The 22408-nt window shown below is 37.4% G+C and overlaps 1 protein-coding gene across 3 annotated transcripts; it reads right to left on the bottom strand.

The window, feature by feature from the left end:
* Window positions 1–2359: 2359 nt before the first annotated feature.
* On the bottom strand, window positions 2360–22402 carry TNFAIP8 (TNF alpha induced protein 8). Of its 3 annotated transcripts, none has more exons than XM_008629141.2 (2): window positions 22388–22402; window positions 2360–4247 (listed from the first exon to the last, which is right to left on the bottom strand). In XM_008629141.2, the coding sequence occupies exon 2, from the start codon at window positions 4180–4182 to the stop codon at window positions 3682–3684; it is 501 nt and encodes a 166-aa protein (XP_008627363.1). In that variant the 5' UTR covers window positions 4183–4247; window positions 22388–22402; the 3' UTR covers window positions 2360–3681. The 3 variants fall into 3 exon arrangements, with proteins under 3 accessions (XP_008627363.1, XP_017583775.1, XP_017583774.1); XM_017728286.1 differs by lacking the exon at window positions 22388–22402 and adding an exon at window positions 10912–10997; XM_017728285.1 differs by lacking the exon at window positions 22388–22402 and adding an exon at window positions 6880–7280.
* Window positions 22403–22408: the final 6 nt, after the last annotated feature.

The following is a 22408-nucleotide window of genomic DNA, read 5'->3' as shown; positions in this document are numbered from 1 at the left end:
AAGGCAAAGGAAAGCTGTGGTACCAGGTCACCAGACAGCCAGTGCTCATCATAGAGAGACCATCCGAGCCCATACGACATACAACTTACCCATCCTTTTCTTAATGCTGTCCTCTCTGTCCATGAGGTGGTGTGGGTCTCTCTCTGCCAGACCCTGAAAATGAGCACATTCTGCTCCCTTTAAGAGCTACATGCAGAATTCCAGTTTACCTTTAAATAGTCACATTATAGCCATTACAGCTAGAAGGAGCTGGAAAGTGACTGAAGCCAACTGCCATGACAATCAGTTCCCTATTTTCTTGGGAAAATGTAATCTCACTAGGGAGAGATATGAGAAAGCAATTGGCCATCTCCTCACTCCATTGTTTTACAGGAATTTATGGGTGGGGTTGGATCTTTTTTTAGAAGAGATATGATTTGATATTTTCCTTTTAGGAAAAAAAAAAAAAAAACAAACCCAAAACCCAAATCATCCCACATCAGTTGCTGAAAGCTTCCAGATTCCTGATGATCTCTGTACCTCCTAAATGGAGATAAATCTCAAGAGAACTCAAAACCAGGAATAAGACTTGTAATTTACCCAATTGTTTCTTTTTGTTTGTCTGTGCATACAAACATAATTAAGGGGTGGCAAAAGTTCCAGTGAATTCCTTCTAAGGCGGCCCACACAAAATGGCCATAACCTCCCTAAAATTTGTTTTCATTGTATGGACGAGATCATGTTTGTTTGCATATTGCAAAAGGTATCCAAGGTCTGACTTAGAAATTTTTCAATGCCTCTAGAAGGCTATAAAATTAGTTTTAACTTCCAGAACTTCAACCTTTATTTTGATGGCATTAGGCTTTACATATTAACTAAGTGTTGAAAAGACATTAAAAATATGCAACACGTGAGGTACTGAGATTTAAAAGCCTATTATAAAATGAACCTATGGTGACTGGATTTTAATGTATTAATAATTATTACTCTTTAAAAACACAATATTATCAATTCTCTACCACATATAATGGCATTATGCTACCCGTAATTTAACAGTACCCCTGTAACCTTTTTTAAAATCCTGACTATGTCAAGTTTCTGCTAGAGGGTCAATGCCTTCATACAAGTGTACTACAAGGAAAAATGCTGTCAGTTTATTTCTGAATTTTCATAATTAAAGCTACTATTTATGTATGCCGCAGGTAAAATAAATTTACTGCAAAAATATACAGCTCGAGTGCTATGTCATGTCAGAAGTACGTGGTAGGTGTTTGGAAACCCAACACAACTGGTTTCTTTCATACTTATGGAAGCCCCTTTTTTGTAATTCAAAATGAATGCCAGACAAGAACCATTGTTACAGCATCTCAGAAGAATGTAACTCAGTTGTGAGCTAAATGTAAGTTCTCTTGGCTGTCAAGTTTTCATGCTTATAATCAAATCTCCATGGGCAATTTTCACTTTTTCTAACAATAAATGGCTGGGTACTGCAGTTCAATAAGAAGGTCCTGGGTCCTGAAAATATACATGGTTCATATACATGTAAGTAGGTGTTAATTATCAAAGTACAAAGATTATTTCAGCAATTTTTATCCCACAGAAAATTCAAATTTCAGCAATCAAAATATTCTAGGTCACAGCCAAAGAGAATCTTCTGTGTTTTACACAGCACACGCATATAATACACATGGTTCTAAACAAGGTACTGTCCCCTCCTTTCAGTAACTGTTACCATTCATTATAAACTATGCTATTTTGGGAAAATCAGGACATGATTTAAAAATAGGATTTGTAGCTAAAACTTTAATTTCTAGAAGTCAAGTTCCTTTTTATTCCCCTCCCAGGAGGAAGAATTGGTAAAGAAAACAAACAGCTTTCTCTTTCTAGGTGGGAAGATAAAATAAATACACCAGAAACTAAACTCCTTAAAATTTGTGCGACTTTCTCCATGATGTTGCATCCCTATACATGACTTCTGATGGACAGAAACACAGTGTATTTTCTGTGTACATAAAACATGGGAAGGGATCTTACATGATGTTCCTTCAGATGTCAACCTAATCATTTATTTCCCGGCAAATTTTGGTGTACTATCCTTACATCAGTTCCCGGTTGTTTCCAGAGTAGTAGTACATCAATCTTCTCTCTCTGCTGAACACCAGTGGCTTCAATAAAATGAGTTCACCTTTTGAACACATTTCTCTGGCACATTTCTAGAAATATTGAGAGCCTAATGACCAACCTAACATGAATAAAACTTAGTTTTCTCTCTTAAAAATCACAAGTCATGCTGCAATCATATGTCAGATGCTGCAACGCTTTCGTTGCTGGCACAATTTAGAATTAAAAATATGAGAAGGGGAAAAAAAGACAAGAGAAGTTTGGAGTGCAAATATTCTTTGGTTTACTCATTAAAACAAAAGGACACAGCAAACAGCAAAAACACTGGCAATTAAATAAACAGCAAATTCTTTATATGCTTCCTAACAAAAAGTCTTTGGCTGTTTGAAATGTATTAACTTCATGCTTTTAGTACATTACAGTGTCTAGAAAGTCACATTTTTTATCCCCAATGTCAAGGCAGAGAAAAGATGAGGAAGAAAAAGAAGGATAAAAGGTAGGAAGTATGAAAAGAAGAAAAAATTTATTCAAAATTCCATTTTTCCATTAGTTAAATGGTATGTAACACAATGATAACACTAATTTCTCTTTCTAGTTTCATTGTACACAAAGCAAATTAGCTTGAAATTTATTTATCAACTTTGGTGAATTCACATCACCATACTCATCAGACTAGTATATCAAATATACTGACTCACATCTTTTTGAAAAGAATTGTGACCCTTCCAACCCAAATGATTGATTCTATGATTCTACTAGCAGAATTCTAAATATCTTAAGGAATTGCACAGAGAAGTCACTGTGTTTTACCTTATCATAGGCAGAGTTAAAATTCTGTACCACAAGCGGTTTCTTGGGAATACTCTTCCCCAGTTCGGCTGTTTTCCTGTAGCTTATTCCTCAAATAATCCCCATGTAATCAAAGGAAGCAAGCACCTGTGCAGGTCTATAAGGATCTCTACTTGAGAGATCCTGCCTTGCAGACAGGAAGTTTTCACCTCTGAGCTGGAGATGCACAAGCCTGCTGTTAAGACTCTATGTGACAGCATCACTGATTTTATTTAAAACTCAATGCTTCATAATGGCAACACTAGGAAGCTGTTATCTGTGCAGAGAGCATAAAAGACTATAAATGAATCAAATATGTCTATTTTACAAGTAAATGAAAGAAATTACAGAGTGTACCATCACCATGATAATCTGTTACCAACATTACTGGATTCTGATAGTTTAGAATTAATTCTGTAAATCTATGAAAGATGCAGATTGTCTGACAGCATATTGTTTTGGTTTGTATATCTATCTTGCAAGACTCTTACTCTACTTGAACCATTCTGTTTGATTGTCTTTATAAAGCTGTTTCCATAGGCAAAGCACAATAAAAAAGGTCATGTGCAGTTTTTCTTCCAGATGGACTGTGAATAGCAACAGATAGAGCATAATAAGAAATCAATTAATAAAGATATTAAGGAAAGATTTGTCATAATGTAAAAAACCTCTTTGCATGCTCCCTTATTCCTTCATAAATCAACAGTGTTCCATCTACAAATAACTCATAGGCAGCACCTCTAATACAAGTACTTATATGTTCCCCTCATCTAGCATTTTGTTGACCCCATCACAAAGTTTCTGCAAATGGGTTTTATAAGGTCCAAAGGGATTGTACAAGGCAGCCAAAAATTCACAATCAGAGAAGTGATCAAACACATTGTTGACGCGTCCGTGTGACTTCGCAGTTAGGTGACGCTGAATGATTTCATGAAGCAGCTCTCTACATTCGTTTAACAATTTGGACAAAAAGTTCCTGTCGAAGGTATAATCCACCTGATGGAAACTGACCACCGTCTTAGCCAGCTGATGAACCTTCTTCTTGAATTTCTCCATCAATGCTATTTCATCCTGATTAAACTGGTTGTTCCTGTAGAGAATTGCCAATTTGAGGACTATTTTAATGAGGTTTTTGATGATCTTCTCTGCTTCTTTTTTATTTTGTGTATATTCCTTTGTTACTCTGTAAAGCTCATCTAAAACATCGCTGCTTGTATCGTCGATCAAAGTAGTTGCTATTGATTTGGACACCATTTTCCCAAGGATCTTCTTCTGGGCCTGAATGGCCAGACTTTTGGAGTTGAAGACATCTGTGGCCACTAGGGGAAGAAAAAAGTACACAGTCAGTACTTCCAGACAGTCTCTGGACAGCAAGTTGACGAATATTTCCATATTTATATATTCAGTAAGTTAATCTTACTAAATGTCACAAAAATAATGCAACACAGTTGCAGGAAAAAAACCCCATATTTAAATCCCTAAAACTTTTTTCTCTTTAGGTTTACATTCTTTCAGACTGTTTTACTTTTGAGAAAATACCAACTGAACCTGCACAGAAATGGTTTAGAAGATCTCTCTATATATGGGTAGATGGAATTTCAAACTGAGGCAATAAAACTGCCCTATTTGATTAGGTGAGTCACAAATCTAATCTGATTCTCGCATTCATAATGAAATCGGAAACCAGGATTATCCCAATGCCATAACAAATAACGACTGCTACTCAAATAAAGATAATAATTCAGTGAAGTGACCATTATAAAGCCTTCTCCTGCTTAGCATTTTACATGATCAGTGAACACAAACACCACACATCTATTAATTTTTTTTTTTTAGATACCTATTTTATACATATCTATAGATATCCATGTAGAAATATAAAAGAAAGGCAAAAATCCATGGTCAGCAAACAACACTGAGATTCTCTGGGTGCAATCTGAAGACACTAGTTTTCAGAAGAGCAAGTACAGATTAACATTTCTATGTTCTATACTTAATGGAGTAAAAGCAAGAAATTAACTTCCTAGGGATTGTCATAACACTTGTGAGCATAACCTTTTAAAAGTATCTTTCTGTGACCAGTGAAGCAGATCCTAGAACAGATTTCCACCTCTAAAACTATGTTCTATTGCATGAATAAACCCACTGACTGGTTTGTAATTTTGTTCAGATACTTAAAAGACCCCAAACAGCCCTTCACAAACTTGACTTGTGAAATTTTACCATACATTCTGTTGTCAGCAACAGTTTTTTAAAGCACACTCCTTGGCAGGGCTCTCTCCAATAAGACACACGTGAGTTCGTATTTTCAGGTAGAATTGTCTAGGAAATGGCTGCCTTTGTGCTGCAGCTCTCCTGGAGTCTCAGACAGGCCAAAGGAAAGCTACATCTGTTTACATTTACTATACATATGAAATGTTTGCTTAGCAAACACAGGGACTGGAAATATTTTCTTTTTTTTTTTTTTCCTTTAATGAAAACATGAACTCTGCAGATGTCAGACAGTAAGTCCCTGAATTTGGAAAAGGTTTCCTCTTAACTGCTGGTATGTGGGCAGCTGGGTGTGTTCAGACGCGGAGTGCCTCAGGGGTTCCAGCAAATAGAAGAAACTTGTCCTTCAGGACATGAAACACAAATCTGTATTTTTAATTCAAGAGTATCTTTGAGAAACTTAATAACAAGCTCCTTTTATTACCATCCCAAAAACTTTCAAGCAGGTTTGTTTCTTAAAACTTTCAGTGCATATCAGTATTTTGTTTTGAAGCGTGAAGTGTCTGAGCACATTTTCTAAAATCTTTACTACAAGAGGACACTCAAAAACCAAAGAACCCCTTGTTAACTATCTTGGGCAAAGCACTCAAGATCACAAGACAGACACACTTCTCAACCACAAAGATACAGGAAGACATTAAAGATGCTGAGCAGTCATTCTGAACTGAAAATATTTAATTCGCTTACTGTGTTTTTAAATTTAAAACTGCAACTGTTACTATTAAAGTAAAACTAATCCAAGTTTTCCAAAGGGTGGTCAAATATTAGAACTCAACAGCCAACGCTTTACAATGATCTACCGATGAATGGTAACTTTTTCTTTACCTTCCAAATCAGGAATATCAATTGTTGTTTCATAACTTTCATTTACTTAAAGTCTTCTTATTAATGCTCATGACGTCTTCCTTCTGACACACTACACGTATATAGATGTTCATACTAATAGCAGTTGTGAAAAACTTACATGATACAATATATCTGTATTTTTAAGCATTCTTTCTCAGGATGCTGTAGGCGTTATTTCTTATAAAATAATATCACAGCGAATGCTCCACTGTACTTCCAGCCTGAACAATTCTATCTTTTTAAATCCACATAACCTATCTCCAGAAAGCCATGCAAACACTCAGGAATGGTCCTAACATCATAACATGCAAAGTATCAGTTACGAGAAACTGAAAACATGGCAGTTTCTTAAATATCATACAGTTTTTGAACAACAACAAAAAAATCTTACATTACATAATTTACATTTTACAAAGTACAGCTCAATATGTAGGTACCTCTGCTAACCAAAACAGGAATTGCTCCATTCCAAAAGCTGTTGAACTCTTAATGGTATTTTTCTAAAATCTGTCCAAGTTTTGGGGCTATCCAGCATGGCTTACTTTCTATCTCCTTTGCTATAAATACCCCAGAAGTTAGCTTCATTTTCCTATGCTGTTACATGGGTTCTAATTTAATTACTAAATATGTAAATTTCATACTTCAGAATTTCAGCCAATCCAAAAAAGTAACTTGCTAACTGTTTGTATTTTATAATCAGAATTTTTCCTCCTTACCAATGACAGACTTAAAATGTATTTCACAGCTTGAATAAAACTCAGTTTAAGCAGTAAGATTATAGAGCTTCTTCAGAGTGAACACACATACTACCTTAACAGTAAAACTATTACTTACTTGTTCATCTAATGTAATTGCAGTTTTTATTGCTGACAGCAAAAAGAGAAGCAAAATACCCAAGGTGAAGACTGGCCTGTGGCTTACTTATTCTGGTAAATCCAGTGCACACTTTATCATGTGCTTTGAAACGTTGTCAGAAGCTATCACAGAGTGAATATGGGGTTTTCCTCCTCGCTGTAACAGCAGCTCTTCTCAGCTACCTTTTTCTCCTGCCTGCAGTGCTTCATTTTGCTTTGGCACCTCAAAATGCAAAAATACATCACAATGGTTTCACTTCCTCGAAGAGAGAGCTGAAAGGAAATTGCAGCGCTGAGCAAGCAGTGCAACACTAGGGCTGTTCCTGCCAACTGACAACTGGGACAATTCACAGACAGGGAGGGAGAAGAAAGGTCCTGTGACTTGAGAGTACAAGTGACGTGTCAAGAAGAGGTTAAAACATTAACCTGGTATCTGCAAGTGGAGATGCTCAGTGTATCAGAGGTGCCTGACTCACAGGTCATGCTGGGGAGGGCAGCGTTCCCAATGTGAAGGCTGCCAGGCACCCCCTTTCAAACTTCTGACTGCAATTTCAGATATGAGCACCTGAAAATGCACCTTTATACAACTACTTAGGGATGACTGTATGTAGCCACCTTCTGAAAGTGATTGCAGTAGCTGGCCTGGATATCTGACCACACCTTTTGTATCGACGGGTTACATCCTTGCACTCTAAACTGAAATAGTGTCATTTCTCTGGTGACCTGCAGGTAATCCCACCAATTTTAAGCACGTCACAGTTTGGTTTACCTCATGACTGCTCTTTATAGCTCCAATTTCTTTCCTCTGCAGTTTTACACTTTACTTTTTAAAAGGTTCTAATCAAAAAATAACCCTTTGAAATCAATGGGATGCCATTTTCTGCACAAACTACACATATAAGCATGATTATGTGCAGTAAAGCCACACCTCCACAGAGGAAAGTAGTCCAAGAGGAAAGGCTCTCAGAGGAAATCCTGCTTCCATTACTTTGAAATTCACAAGATCAATTTAGGAATAATGCAAACACCTGCAAAATCTCCTAATTCATGATTTAGATGACCAAACAAGGTGCTAGAGACAGCCTCCTGTGAAAGTTGTGAGTTTAGTGATTATGAAACATCTTGATTTTTGAAGCCAAGCACACAGTATGCTAGTTTAACATGGTATTTTTTGTTCATTAAAATGAATAAATACTGGACATGTAGAATTCTAGATGTGTTTTTCCCAAAATATTTTACCATACAGAGGTTTTCCTTAAACTGTGGTGGAAGTATAAACTTTCAGTGACAATTGTGGTTAATAGACTCTCAGGAGACTGCTATGAAAGTACAAGAAGGCTCATATTTATGGCTGCAATGCTGACTTTTCCCTCACATGGAAGCTAGCACACCTCCCTCCATACTGTGGCAAATGACTATTACACTATTACCACATACCCTATGTCTCAACTCTATTTAAAATTAATTAAACAAAAAAAAAAAAAAAAAGGAAGGATTTGGAAAAAACCCAGCTTTTTTTTTCCACAAGACAACAGTCTATGGTAGATTCAACATCACTTGCAGCTGAGTGTACGCAGTCTCACTTACATTGACAATGACTACTTGAGTCACTGAGTATTTTTAAACTTGTCATAATGAAGGAGCAGGAAAAGAAGGCACCCAGCAAAAAATTACAGTGAACCATGTTAAATTCCATGGTCAAGTCTAGAGCTGAGCTTTCTGATACTCACTGTGTTGATATGTTCTGAAGGAAGAGAAAATAGGACTGTGAAATGCTGCTGCCTGAGACCCAGTTCTCATTTTAGTGACTTGCACATCACATGCTGCACTAGTAAGGCCCAAAAATGACAAGTGTTTTTGGGTAAGGCACAAAGAACACTGACATGGGCTTGGGAAGAAAGAGACAGCACTGACTGAGAGCTTCAGGCAGCATTTAAAAGATTATCACATAGCATTAAGAAATGTGGCAATGGACTTCCTGCTGGGAATCCTGTGTGGATGTGTGTTTGCCTCTCTATAGACTGTGTATGAGAACTACAGCTAAAAGCCTGCACATACAAATTACATGTTCAGTCAGACTCCTGTAGTGAAAGAGCACTATTTCCCCAGAGAGAGGCAACTTGAAATCAAGTGGAACTGACAGTGTTATGCTCTCTGAGTGTATGTGACCATGAGTCATGCACCTCCAAAATCATGAGATTGCCTAGATATGAAGGGATAAGAGAATTACTGAATTTTTAATCTTTTCTTGCCTTCTGCTTTCTGGGTCTTTACAGGTCTACCCTTATTTTCAGGAATGATACAGGGCAGAAACATTAAAAAAACCAAATAGAGAAGCATATAAATATATGAATTCGTATATATAAATACATGACTTCAGTCAGGTAAAGCTCCAATGGAGATAAACCACAAGAGCTAGCATCAGTGAACAAACAAGTCCTGAAGTACAAAATAGACAGAAGTATTCTAAACCTATTACCAGGGCTGTAACAATTTTCACAATATACTTACTACATGACAATATGATTTAAAAACTTGAGTAGTAGGATACAGATTATTAATTCTTCAGATATGAATAAGGTAAGTTGATTTTTCTAGCTGCCACATGATATATATAGCTTCTTCTTAATAACCATTTGACTGAGTGAGTCACAGTTTCAAAAAGGTTTTTTAATGCTGTTTTCTCTTTTCTTTTTTAACAGAAGAGTCAGTGTTTTGATTCTTATCTAAGTGCTTCAAAGTTTCCTGGGTGAAAGGTATGTTAAAATCCTTACAATCCTTCCAGAAATTCTTCCAGAATTCCTTCCAAAAATACAGCAGTTCTCAAACGGCCACTTCAGTATATAGGCCAGTCTCTACATTCACAAGCATTTGTTCACTTGTTGGCTTTTCAAAAGCTGATGAAAACTGAGGCTTGTATCAGACATGCAAGACCAGAAGCACTCAGAGTTTTCACTCTTCAACTTCAGACACTGGGACTGCAACTTCACAGCTGGCCGAGGGCAGGAGTGGGAAGTGACCAGGACAGCCACAGAGGTTATTGACAGAAGGATGTCAGCAGGGCAGATAGGTTGGGCAAGCACCATCAGGCAGTGGAAAACCTAGAGAGCAAATGGCTAAGTGCAGAAGGAGGAATGAGAAAAACACCCTCAAACAAGGGGCCTGTACAGTACTTGCTTCTTTCACATATACCTCTACTTTTTTAATTGATGTACACAAGGTCCTTATTGGAAGATCAAATATTTTACTTGGCACCTTGTGTTTAAAAAGAGGGATTTATATATGAATACCAATTTTAACTAGAAAACAGTTTAAACTAGAATTTTCAGTGCATACAAAGCATTCTTTCATAAGAAACATGGGCCTACAGTTCTCCTAACAGGTAAAGTAAATTGTACTAATTCTCACTTGCCATAATTGTTATCAACTGAGCGTATTAATGAGAATATTAATTATTCAAGCAATGTGCACTAGTTCTAGCACTCACACTGGGAGACCTTTAAAACAAAAAACACCCCATCTGAAGCCAAGCCTAATGCATGGCAAATATTGCATGAGCAGTCTTACTAGATTTGGAAATCAGCTATAAGGCTGTGAGTCATTCTGAAGCAACAGTTAATCAAGCAATTTCAGAAAAAAATGTGGGTAATGAAGCATTTTTGAAAATACAGAGTATATCTGACCTGCATACTCATACTGAAAGTGAGCATATATTCAGCTGCAGAAACATGAGAAAAATAAAAGAAAAGCCAGCACACACCATTTAGAACAGCTCCTTTTCACTCAATAAAATGCTGAATAAGTCATTGCCAATATGTTTGCAAAACGCATGTGATATTGTCATATGCTTCTGGATTTTGCTATTTAATTCTAACATTAGTCTATTAACACGTCCAAAATTTTATCATCAGCGAAAGATTCTAGCTGCAAAAGCAAAACCAAGCCATTAAAAAACCCAGAAAACAAAATATTTTTTTGATCGAGAGGTGACAAGAATTGCCAGAAAATGTACCTGAAGGTTAAGGCTGGGTAGAGTGGCAAGGAATGATGCTATTTCCAATAAGAATGTTGCAGAGTTTTGCAGTCCCATGGGAGCAGCCAGTGCCAACAAGTTATTCTGGTTTTACATGCTTGTGCTTCCCACAGCCAGCCTGTGCATCACATGATACATATACTGTAGCTGATTTAGAAATTTTAAAAAGCCTTCTAAAAGCCATTTTTCCCAAAACCTCTGCATGTATTTTAATTAACAGTGTAGCTTTAAAGAGAAGGAAAAAAAAAATCAGATTAACTTCTGATGACAGCTCTCAGAATACTTCAGAATACGTTGGGCATTAAACCGAGAAAATGACAGTCACACAGAGCAGTGCCATGAACTTAATTTGGTATTTCAGTCCTCTGCCACCATTTGTTATCCTTGCTGGAATGTAACAACTGATGCAGTGCTGTTAAATACGCAGCCTGTATATTTCAGCTGTTGGCTTTTCAGGGCTGTATCAGGTTCCTCTCTATCTACCAGGTGTCCATGCACAGTGAACACTAATACTGACAAATCTTTTCACAGAAAATAAAGCGTGTCTTACGTCCTTCCTTCCAATCAATCAAATGCAATGCAGGTACTCTATATTTTGTCCAGCCTTAGAAACAAATACCTACCTGCAGCAAGGCAACAGTGCAAAGCTCCCTAAGCCAAGTGGGACCCAAAACCTGAAGTTTAAGTAAGTGGTACCTAATTGCTCTTACAACCATCCTGACAAAAAGAAAGTTTTCGCACAAAAAACATCCCCCAAACACTTAGCTGTAGGAACAGGACCTATATACATATAAAATAAGAGTTCCTGGCTTGAACACAGAAGGACAACCTCTGAGGCCAGCAGCCCCGGAGAACTTGGAATCCATTGGAGAAACTTAAATTTGACACAGGGGCAAGGGGTAGAATTTAAGATTAAGATACGTGTTGCAAAAATACAATGAACTGGAAGGTCCAGACGAGACGACAATCTGGCATAAGAGGGACAGGGAACTCAAACACAAGGAAATGTCACAACCTGGCTGTCAAAATGCAAAGAGCATGTATTTGAATGACATGTAAAGAAAGTCAAAGAGGCTTCAGAGAGTTCAAATGAACGCAGAAGTTTGTGAGGGATCTTACAATGTCTTTGAAACTAGTTAATAATGTTTTTCCTGTATTTCTGGTTCTGGTTCTCTGTTCTTCTCCCTCTCAGTCTGTAGCTACACTGTTTCTTACAGAGAGGATGGAAGTCCCTTGGTATCTGTCTCTTATGTTTAAAGTACACTGGATTGCTACTATTCACTTTATGTGTGTGTGTAAATACATATTTTTAAAAAAATATATATGTGTATATATATAAAACTAACTTCCAAGGCACTGAAGACTGTCATAGCTACAGGTCAGCTACATAAAATCTAGTAGTGATTCACAGGGCTTTCAGTTCTCAGGTGTCTGGTTGATATATTCATTTCCAATATCATCATTGAAATGTAGATTATAAAACACAAGAAAATATGCCATCTAAGAGTTTTACTTATCAGATATTGGCTGTTCTTTAGGCCTAAGACACTAATGACACCCTTCATCTCTTTTTCAGTTTTTAATTTTTCACTACCCTTTTTCCTGTCTTGTAGCACAAAGGATAAATTTTATGGTATTCAATGTGTGGCTCTACAGAGAATATGTGCTTTGTCTACCCTTCCATACCAGCCACTCATGGTATCCATGATTTTGAAAGACTACATTTGGTGGCTGAAATGGTAATTTTCTCTGCACACCTAACATGTGTACTTTATTCTCCCACAAGGAGCAAAATAAACTAACCCCTGGGTTTTAAGTTCTTTTCCCAATATTTAGCAGCTACAGCCTGTTTCTGTATCCATACTACAACTACCATGACCTTTATCCAAACATCCAGTTGTGAAACCAGTGGTTGAATCTTTTCTTCACTTCTCTACTCCCTCGCTGTCAGCTCAGAACAGGCTCTCCAAGACCCAAGCACACAGTTTATCTTTCAAAGGCTTTGCTTTGATTCCTCTTTGTTTCCACTAGTGCCACCCAAGCCTGCCTTTAAAATATTTGACTTAACAACACCAAAATTCTCAAACATCGATTAAGCCTGTCAAAACACCAGTCCAGCTCCCTACATATTTTAAGAGTTTGGTTTTGCTTTCACTAATGTCATTAAGTTCTAATGGAATATAAAACATAAGAGAAAAATTAGGTCTTCAATACTGTTAGCAACTTAATCTTCTGTAAAATTGAATCTTCTGGTTAAACATTATGTCTGACATGGTCATTATCTTTTACATCAGCAAGCGGTATTATTTAGACACAGAACTTCGTTATCTAGCAAAGCAGTAGTAACCTATTTATTTTTAAAGGTCACAAGTATATTTACTGACTAAAAACTCGACAGCCTCCAGAGGTCCCTTTCAGCCTCAAATCTTCTGTGATTTGTAAAACCTGCATCTACTTTGTAATTCACTTCTTGGGCCAAAGCATATGAGACTTGACTGCACTGTTTTTTACAGCTGTTGACTGCTGCAGAATTTGACCATTTAGCTTCTTTGCTTTGCACTGGCATCAAATGACATTTTCAACTAAGCAATGGACAGCACTGATCAACTATGAAGGGACATACAGCAGCAGGAAAGGTTGTTGTACCTTGAGATTTCCCAGATTATTGCCCATAGTAAGAAGGAGGGAACACAAATTTGACCCTGGAGAAGGAAAGCCCTCAAGTGGTGAATAGAAACACCATCAATCTAAATTTCAAATACATATATGCCACTGAAATAAAAATGTCAACAGTTGCTCTTTTCCTCATCATACTGCTGTTCTCCCCAACTGCATGGCATTAGGTAACAAGCCACAACAAAAGGATCAACATTGAACTGCAAGTTACATCTCTTTCAACTGATTTTGATACCAACTGCTTGTTGCAAAGAAAGGTGAGTGTAATCATACATCCAGGATGCAATGTCTTGCATCACAGAATTTAAATCTCTAATTTCCAGAATTGAGGACAAGGCTGTGAGCTTGATGAGGACATCTTAGCACCAGTCAAATGTTATTCCTACCCCTTCCTGAAGTATCCACCACTTCTGTTCACAGATACTCAAATTTATGATTCACTGTTTCAAGTTCCTAAAATAAAGTCTACATCACTATTTCTCAGTGAATGTTTTAAAACAAATGTTTTTAAGTGAACAGAAACATCCATTCATTTTCTTATTTGCAACTGGTAAAAAATAGCCCTTGGAATCAGTAGCTGAAGTATTCACCGATGTCATCTGCTTACTTCTGTTAATATTAAACCAAAATTTTACTCTTTCTATAAATAAAATCTTTGTAGAATAGTTTTGTGAAGTGACATAGTAAAAGCAAAAACCATTCCTCATGAAAGCCTCAGGTTTTAAAACAATGGAGTTTCTGCATTTTTCAAAGTTTTCTCCACATCTCTTTGAAGTTAATTAAGTGGATGCTTGTCTGTGCATGCACTAAGTCTGTGCTTTATTAATTCCTGTATGAATGTAAACATTTTGGGATAGAGACTTGAGGGTATCACATTCTTAGAGATCCACTGAAATCCCAGGGCAGCTACAAATGCCTTAGAAAAACTTGCAATTACTGGCCTTTATAGATACATAAAATCATCGCAGAAAATGTCCCTGGAATTTCAGGTTTCAAACTTTTCAAAGATAAATGCTCTCAAATAAACAAGGTGCTTATTCCCACTTTACTGCAATTTATTCTCATTACTACAAACTGCCAGCAGGAACAGGATTCTCTGCAGACACTCTGACATTTGTATATTATATGTCAAACTGACTGAAAGGTAGGTTTTCCTTATTGCTATGCAAAACAGAATATCTGATCTTTCACCACTAATCTGCATAGTTAAAACACTGATACTAAATTCTGCAAAAGGTAGGGAAAATTAAATTAGTTCATACAGTGTGTAGCCAATCCTCTATATTGCTTCTGCTGAAACAGTTCTGTAGGGAAGATTTTGAATCCCAAGTTCTCCAGACTGAGTCCAACATGACACCGAGAGACATGAGCTCTCTACTTCCCACTGTCAGGGAATCTTAGTAATAAGAACAAAATTTGTGAGAAAACATCCCGCAGTCATGAATGTGCAATGAATACCTCAAAGAACAGGTCTCTCAGTTTCTCCCCTTCTCCCTCAAAGTAAGACTGTCCCCAAATGACAACAGGGTTAACGCTAATGCTTTTGCTGACATGATGGTTAAAACAACCAAGTTTTTGGCAATTGCATTTTATTGCTAATCCCAGTGTGTATCCTGTTCTGTAGTCAGGACAGAATGCGTCCACAAAACAGGAAGTGTACACCTAGCATTAAAAAACACAAGCAGCTCATCAAATACAATTACGCAAACCAAGAAAACATGAACATCTGTAACTTTCAGATTTCCGACCACAAAAAAACACCTTATTGTCAGTATGTATAAGGCTGTTGTTCAGATTAGTGCAACTCATTAATATAACTGAAACAGTCAGTTTAAGCACTCTTTTCTTACAAACTCATAAACAGCAATTGCTACTAACAACAGTTCTACTGCTGGATATTACCGGATCTATGAATTCCTAACCAATATGCAAACATGAAAAAATAATCTTTAAATATGAAAAAAAGTAATTTTTGCTTTAAAGCCATTATGAAATAGATTTTAACCTACTACTTCTGTTGAGTATGGAAAAATGAAAACCAGTTGTTGTTTCATGAAATAGCATAAAAATCTTTCATACCTCTTTATGAAATGCTTTTGTCTTACCACACTTTGTAATCTAATTGTAGCAAAAAATCAGTCCCAAAGCTTGCAATGAAACCTGCAATATAGTTTTCATTTCCTTCATTTATTATTAGAGTGACACTAAATGACTGAGTGGAGAGGGGATGCATTTTGCCTCTCAAAAAGCAGCATTTAAGAACCCTTCCAAAACTGTAATATTTAGTGGAAGATTTGACCAAATGATAAATTGATAAAAAAAAATTATGCGTGTTTTTGAATGAAAATTGCAAATTACAATTAGTGTTTCAGCATTACATTTTTCTTAAGCTAGTCCTGGATAATGTATTACAAAACACTCATTATTCTTAGAAGCAATTCATTTAACCTGTTAGTACACTTGGAAATAGTACTGGTAAAGAATACAGCTTTACCAGATGTTTGTGCAAGGCCCCTCCCTCACCCAGATACCTCTTTTGATTCTGCAGAGATTTGCTGGATTTTGCTCCTGGTCTCTAACCTCTGTCTCATTTGTGGTAGTCCATAGTTTGCCAAGTCCCCAAAGAAAACAACCCACAGGTGTAAGTACTATAGTACAGCAAATGCTATCATCAACATAAATGAAAGAAGACTGGGAAACTAAGTCTCCAGTACAACAAACAAATCTGGAAGATGAAAAAATACTGGTAGAGCAATACTGTGAACAGTACTGGGCTCCTCAGTATCTCCCCAAAAAAGAAGCTGACAAACTGAAGCAGGTCCTGCAGACCGTCACCAGCATGGTTAGGGACGTGGAGCGCCTGATAACTGAAGATGGGTTGAGAGTGCTAGGCTTGATCAAAGTAACAGTGGCCCTTACCAACATAGGCAACTTGTTACCAGATAGTTACAGAGCAGACAGAGCCAGGCTCTTTTTGAGGATGCACAGCAAAAGAGAAGAGGGCAAGAGACACAAGCAGTATCAAGAGGAAGTCTCATTAGGAATGACCACCTTCATAGCAAGTGTGGCCAAACACTGAAGTACTAGAGAAGTGGTTGCTAGAGAAGTGGTGCTACCACCACTCTCTAAGACACTATCAGCATGACTGGTAAACTCCTGAGCAACCTCATCTAACTTTGAATTTGGATCCAGCTTTAAAGCTGGCTCTGCCTCAAGTGGAAGGTTGTGCCCAGTGACCTCCAGAAATTCCCTAGAGCCTCAGTTAATCTATGATTCTCTCTATCAACCAGATAGCTCAAGGGACTGTATCTTATTTGAAACTAAGCCTGTGAACCTTGCAATTCATTTTGGATTAAAAGATTTGATTGCATAAGCATAATTATATTAATGGAATTTTCTCAAAGCAATCTAGCATTCAACCCAACAATCACAACTAAATTATTAACCTGCTAAGTTTCAGTGATTCTCTGAAGTAATCTATCAGCTACAGCCCGTGTTTATCCCATCACCTGTGCTCAAATTACCAGCTAGCTTCCTCATCTGATCCAGCTGCACAGATTAATAAATACATGAGGTACAAAGTGTCCTGCAGAAAACAACTACTGCATATGGACTTCCAAATGTGTTCTACAAAAAACACCCACCAGTTCAACTAATTAAATTCTGAGCTTGTAGGAAAAGCAATCAGAGTGGCCATCTGATCCACTCACAAACAGGTTATCACAAAGATGACCCTGATGTGGCCAGGAACATAAAAACTACCATTCTTTCAGTTTTGAAGGGGAGAGGTGCAGAGCTGCTTACCGAGTCTTATGGCTTAACAGCCTGAAGTCAGTACTCTCACTGATAGATTCAAGGGCCCACATCTCCATGGAGCTGCAGCAGCTGTGCTACGAACCACAGCAGTTGTTGTCCTGTCCTCACAGCCCTTTATTTTCTGTGTCTAGATTCATTAAACTATCCCCCAAACTACATTTAAAAAAAAAAAATCTAGCAGTTCCAATTTGCCTGTGTACTGTACTCTCACTCCTCTAAATTTCCCATTGTTTCTTTTTCATTATGGTTTTACCTTCTTGGTTTTCCTTTTGCCCTGCAATTTGTAACTCTGGCAACGCTTTCCTCATGCATATGTGATAAGGTATTACAGCACCTGGTTAGTAATAATTCTTTCTCACCTCTCACAAGCTTATTTTCCTTTGTCCTTCTTTCCTGTACTAGAGGGATACTTTTTTCCCCATCACCCTGTCCTATTAATCTTGAATTCTAATTAACTACAGAAGGGATTGCACAAAATGCCAAATTGTCAAAGCATTGCTATGATTTACAAAGCTGTGTACATGGTATGTATAACCATAGCAATCTTTTCATTCTCTTCATCAGTAGTAAGAAAGTTATCTGTGAAATAAAAAAAAAGTTCTCAAATTGAGTAATCAAGATCTCTAATACTGGGGCCAGGTGATTCTTCCTGCTTCTGAATTGAACTGTCCAGACAACTCTCAACAAAAGGCCCCCGTTTCACTGCCTTAATGTTTTATGAAGATTATTGTTTTTACAAGGGAGGGTAAGCAAAAGCATGTGAAACAAAGGAACCCCACATTTTTTAGTCTTTGGGGTGAGAGCAGAAGGTGAGTCAAATCTGTGGGGTTAAGTACTAATTCTGTGCTCTAGTTCTACAGTTTGGATTTCCCCATTCACTATCATAAAATAAAAAAAGGTTCTAACAAATGCTAGTTTTGGAGTTAGTGGGATGCAGGATGATACATTACAGGGTCCAATCAATGTTGTACACAGAGTAAGCAGCCTGTAGGAGCACAAGAGCAGTTGATTTGTTGCCTAATTGAACACAATTCTAGCTTGGAAAACATTCATGCATGAGAGGTGACTGCAAAATGTCAAAGCAAATCCATGACTACTTACAGGAGGGAGTACTAGCTTCTTGAAACAGTGAGTGCTCTGTGATTTTATAACCCCTGTGTTGTTCTGAGCTCTAAAAGGAACAAAACAGGTGAGCTCATTCTTTAGTAATCTCATTTGGATTAAAAAAATGCTAATCATGTCTAAAAAAAATCTCCAAGCACTTTCAGGAATGCAGTGATCTCTCTCTCTCCTGAAATGTGGTATTCAAAACTAAATATGATAAAGGTGCAATGCAAGCTCTCACTTGTGTTTGTAATACAGTATCCATTGTTTTACAGGCTACATATTACATTCACTCTGATATCTGTTACTATTTTACTTTTCCTTTGAGATATTAGACTTCTCTCCTGTTGTTTTTTAAATATATTGCATAAGACTTGTAGAATGAAGATGAAGTTTTCTAGAGCTTTATACAGTTTCCTTCTATCAAAGAAGGACATTCACATCACAATCATTTTAATTGGTATTGGCATGTATTTTAAAAGGTGCACTCATGATACATAGTTTTAACACAACAGCATTAAGAACATTCCCTTCAGATCTCAAAAAGGAATTCAGTCAAATCAAAGCCTGAAACCACTTGGTACCTTCCACAGTAGGTGACATGCCACCAATCAACACTAGAATGAAATTATGCCATGCAGTTAATTGCTATACTCTTCTTATGGACTTTAACACACAATTTGTTTCATCTGGGGCAAAAGGAATGAAAACAAGAAAATGTGACAGGGTTATTTATAGCATGACAGTTGCTGGAATCTGTAAATGCAATACAGATTGACGCCATAAGACACATGCACATATTTACCACAGCATTGTAGGATACAGACGAACACAAACATTGTTCTGAAGTTACTGAGCAGCATGGCAGGAGGAAAAAAAACCTGTTTCATGTTACCATTCTAATATGGACCACGAAGACATCAAAGGCAGAAGCTGAAAATCCCACATATACTGCTGCATACCCTATACTAGCAATTAGTATAATATATAGTGGGGTAATGCCTGTCTTCTAGCAATGTCTTTTTATCCTCCGTTCCTGTTAAAAAAATCAGGTTTCACTTGAGGTCAAATGCTCTACCTTTATTTGATTAATTACCAAAAGAAAATCTTTAGGAGTTTGCCATTCAAAATTGACCTCGATTTGGGGTTTCATTGTAACAATGGGTATAGTTCATTTTTGCAGTAAAAGCCAGCGATCTTGGATCTTGTAATGTAGATTTTTAAAAATAATCCACACTAAATCTACTTCTATAGACATCCTAATGTTCTTCAACTACTGCAATCCCCTTGTATAAAGTAGCTGAAAGTGAAGTACTTCTCACTTCAGCGTCAGATCATTAGCCGCACATACACAATGTTCAGCGTTACTACTACACCCTCAACTCTCCTTTTCACTGAGGCTGAGCTTCCAACACATGGTCTGGGAGTCACGCCTGGAAGCTTCAACTGAACTTCGGAGCTCCTCAGACCTCTTCACTAGCTCCTGGCCACTTGAGTGTGTCTGCGTTAAGGAAAACATGTAAGTCTGCCTATGCTTACAAACATCATTAAACCAACATTTTTCATGTAGCTTTCTCCTCTTTTCACTTTTTAGCTTGTAGCAGATTAGCCACTATACCCTTCATCACTAGCTTTGGCCTTCAGATGTACAGAATCTGTTAAAATAACTATTTTATAACTGTCCAAGTGTACCCTCTACTCCTTCCATAATCAGTCACAGACCTCTTTACCTCCTAATATCCTGTGCGGACCATATAATTTGTGGGTAAATCAGAATTTCTTTTAGAGTGACATTTAGTCTTGCACCTAAAGAGAAAATCAACCACCTCCTCTTTGGTAAACCACTTAAAAAATTATATATCCTCAGTGTCAAAAGACTGAGCTACACATTCAGTTTGAATTTGTGAAGCATCAATTTTCTTTATCCAAAAATATAGTTTCTTCATGAAACAGAGCTTGTTAGTCGAAAGACTGACTATTTTACGCTACATACAGTGGATCATTACAAATACACAAGTATTTGACTGTATTTTTGAGTATTTTATGCTTCCATAAATATTCAATCAGACTAGGGAAAGCAACATAACAGCTGCAATTCTACATTTTTACCTGTTAATCCCAGTTTTTATTCACATACACACTGAGCGCCCCTTTTCTCATGCATTTTCTAAATTATTCTTTTAAAGATGTGAATATATTAGCAGGAATACATTTACAGAGTGACTGAAAAACCTTCTCAGTGACATCTGTACCTCATCTTCACACAATGGTTACTGTTTCATTTTCCATTCTAACACATTAAGAACAAAGGACAGCAAAACCCAAATATTCCCCAAGCTAAAAATAACTAATCAAAAAGCTACCCTTTCTTTTCTGTCTCAGACACCTGCTTCAAATGCTTTTTTTCAGCATGAAAATCCTGGCATCTCAAATTGTTTATGAAGAAATGCACAGAAAAGCAAACCTATTTAAAGGGGATTTTAAGAACCAGAGTCATCTAAGAAGGCAAGACATTTCTTCAAACAATAAAATCTACATTTCAGATATAGTCAGTTTAGTAAAACTGTCTGGAGCTTCCTGTATGAAACCAGAGGATCTTTCCTGCTATAGCATGCAAGCAGATCTCTCCTGCTGTAAAACTAAGGGAGAATGTTCACAATATTCTCTTTTTCAAAGTTTCTAAAGAGAAATCATTTTTACAGTTCTGCTTTTCAACAAATCTGTACTACAGAACCTTCTTGAGGAAAAAAAATAACAAACCAAGAGCTGCCTTTTGGTTCAGCTGGTCATTTGACAAGAAGACAAACATGAGGATTATTCTTATCAAAACAGAGGTTATCAGGCTTCATTACTTCCCAGGTTCTACCAGCATTATTAGCATTAAGTTTGATTCAGTGCAAGCAGACGTTTTTGCAAATTAACAAAATACTCTTAAGCAAGTAAACAGACAGATGTCCCTGGTGATGTTATACTTCAAGTGAAGGAAGCTGTACAGACTGTGAGGGGAAAACCATCTGAAACATTCCAAAAAGTTCTTGTTTTCACCAAATACAAAATGCTTAGGTTGCCTTACTGCTTGCTTTCTGTTGGAGTTTTTAAAGTCGTTTTTCTCAGCCATACTGGATTTCTATATGTTTGAGTCTCCTAAGGACTATGTGTAACCATGAAACATCAATTCTATTCTAAGAAATCCAGCGTACAACCCCACCACTGCTCCGTTCCCTCATCTGTATAAATGCTCTTTTGTATATAGGCACTTTCAGGAAATTGCCCTCCTCCTCCCCCGCTTGCTCCCCACTGTCCGAATCCCTCTCACATCCCCCTCCCGATCAACACTAGGGAATAACTGCATTTTTGTTGGAGCACTTCCAGCCCCTCCACACGTTCCACTCCAGAAGCAGCAGCAGCACGGTGTAGTTTTGGAACACTCCTCTCTTTTAACACACACACACACGCACACTCATTCGCAGGGAAGTAAATGGCATCAACCTTATTCCCAGAATAACGACCTTTCACTTCTCCCCCATGCAACTTCCTCTTCTGCTGAAAAATACGGTGCTTCCAAATGAAAGAAATCTTCCTCTTTCGACATTTGACTACCAGTGTTTTGAAACAAACTTTCTTCCACTTATGAGTAGCCCACGAGCGGGTAAATTACCACTGTCCAGACAGATACCCCGGGGTGCCAACACTTCGGTCACTTCATATCCTGCAAACTCGGCAGGACTTCAAATAGTTGTGCAAAGGCCTTTTTCCCTCCCCTGTGAATACCCGAAAGCTGAAGAGAGCAGAAACTCTCCTCCATGCTCAGACAGGCACCGTGCATATTTACTCTCCTGCGAAAAGTTAAAAACCGTACCTTCCTTGGGATCATCGGCTT

The sequence above is a fragment of the Corvus brachyrhynchos genome, unplaced genomic scaffold (assembly GCF_000691975.1).
Source record: "Corvus brachyrhynchos isolate BGI_N302 unplaced genomic scaffold, ASM69197v1 scaffold90, whole genome shotgun sequence".
NCBI lineage: Eukaryota > Metazoa > Chordata > Aves > Passeriformes > Corvidae > Corvus > Corvus brachyrhynchos.
This window is presented reverse-complemented; position numbering and strand designations above follow the sequence as displayed.